General features: G+C 32.8%; 1 protein-coding gene across 2 annotated transcripts in view; it reads left to right on the top strand.

The window, feature by feature from the left end:
* Positions 1 to 365: 365 nt before the first annotated feature.
* Positions 366 to 1,931, top strand: part of LOC119585775 (U3 small nucleolar RNA-interacting protein 2-like) — a 9,558-nt gene continuing 7,992 nt past the window's right edge. For both annotated transcript variants that reach the window (XM_037934488.1, XM_037934487.1), the window contains exon 1: positions 366 to 509. In XM_037934488.1, the coding sequence (XP_037790416.1) occupies positions 462 to 509 (48 nt within the window). In that variant the 5' untranslated portion in view covers positions 366 to 461. The remainder of the gene's footprint in view (positions 510 to 1,931) is intronic.

Raw genomic sequence — 1,931 nt, 5'->3', positions numbered from 1 at the left:
GGGGAGGGGGAAGGGATATTACCAATTAGAGTAAGAGGGGAGGGGGGTGCATAAAATATATGCTGATTCCCTGATTCACGCTATCCATGCGTGAAATATATAAATAGATTTATAGGAGTACATAAACGTTTAAAGGCATCACCTGCGAATTCATGGATTCATTTCACACGAACCACGTGGTCTTTCTATAGTGGATTTTTTTTTTTTTCTAAAAATCATTTTTTTGTTTTATTATTTACTAATGTGAGTAACAAGAACAGTATTAGCATGATATTTTTCTTTCGTATACTAACCTTTACAATAAAATGACACAGTTATCTAAAAGAAAAATGTACAAGTAAAATATCTAAAAGAATACCTCTTGGATCCGCGGATTTATGGATTCATATGTTACGAACGGCATGGTTTTGTTGTCACTGAAAGTTAAATCTTGAAACTCACGTTCTTGACCTTTAATCAACATGCCTTTCTTTATCAGAGGAAAAAGACCACAGACAAGGCCAGATAAGGTAATATCAATGTCCTTTTTAAGTTTATTGTACCTATTTGTTTATTTGATTTGTGATTTTATTTGTATTAAACTGAACATGCCGTATCCTTATCAGCTCATTACGTATATTCTTTCCGGCATATTTTAGAGTTCTGCAGTTTGGAATTATACTTCATTAAAAGAATTATAGATTGTTTTTCAAGATCCAGTGTAGTTTAGTGCAGTAGTTCACAACTTTTTCAGTTTGGTAGCAAATTAAAGTGTATCCACCACTTCAGCTACACGCCAGCTCTTTACTTCATTAAGTTACGAAAATAAATGTAATTTTTATATATAAAGTTGTTTTATCCACTTGAAAATGTACACACTACTTAACTTATTCAAAGAAAACTTAATAAGATCTAATTAATGGGTAAGTTTAGGTCTTCTGATATTCACAACTTAAGCCAACCTGAATTATTAAGGTGTTTGCTAGGTAATTGTGCTATTTTTTATTTATATCAGATTAGACTGAATAATGTGTATGATGCACCATATATAAAGTCTAATGCTTCATGAGTATGCATCAGTGTGATCAGCCTATCTACCAATCCTCTTGTTATTTTTTCTTTGGTTTTGAAAGATTATATTCAATGTATCGTCTACATGTTTAGTGGTTTTGATCAGATGAAACCAACCGTAATTATCCAACAATTTGCAGATAATTGGGAAGGCCTTCATGCATATTAGCAACCTGATGAAAGACTAATAATCTTCATTTTATATATTTTGGGAAGTTAAATTTCTAGACCTTCAGGACTATTAACATCAATAAGCAAACAGCCAGAATGTACACAGTGAATCTTTGTTTGAGTGTTAAGAGGTGTTAGGGTTTATGATGGTAGCTTTGTTACTAAAAGGACCAGTCTCAAGTCAGGGATCTTTGCCCTTTCTTTATATTCAAGGATGATATGTAAATGAGTTCCAACAAATGCTTTGTAAGCTAGGAATGTTTTCATTTGTACTTAGATTTTTTTACTGATTTATTATGGAGTTGCTTTTAAATTTTTGTTTGTATGTAGTTGCTCTTGCTGTATTGCTCTGTAATAGATTAATACCATGTTTTTTTGACCATCATTATCAGTGTACATGCCCAACTGAGCTACACAATTGAGTGAAAATTAGAAGCATGGGAAAATGCTTCCATTTTTGTAGTGACATTTAAGATTTTTAGCAAAAGAGACTAAGGAAAGATTTTGGAAAGCCGTAGCTTTTTAGTGATTGCAGATAGAGCCAAACCTGAGAACAGTTGTTTCATGGATGCAGCAAAGTTCAGGCTCAACCAAGAATAGCATAGTTAGTTGCCACTGTCATATGAGTTTAATGCATTTTAGTAAGAATAGATGCCCCTTCAGAAGAGTTATGAAGTTTTTATTCCATCACCCTGTGCTTCTAAAGTCTC

The sequence above is a fragment of the Penaeus monodon genome, chromosome 20 (assembly GCF_015228065.2).
Source record: "Penaeus monodon isolate SGIC_2016 chromosome 20, NSTDA_Pmon_1, whole genome shotgun sequence".
NCBI classification, from domain to species: Eukaryota; Metazoa; Arthropoda; class Malacostraca; order Decapoda; family Penaeidae; genus Penaeus; species Penaeus monodon.
The sequence above is the reverse complement of the archived record's forward strand: the minus strand, read 5'-3'. Positions and strand labels throughout refer to the sequence as shown.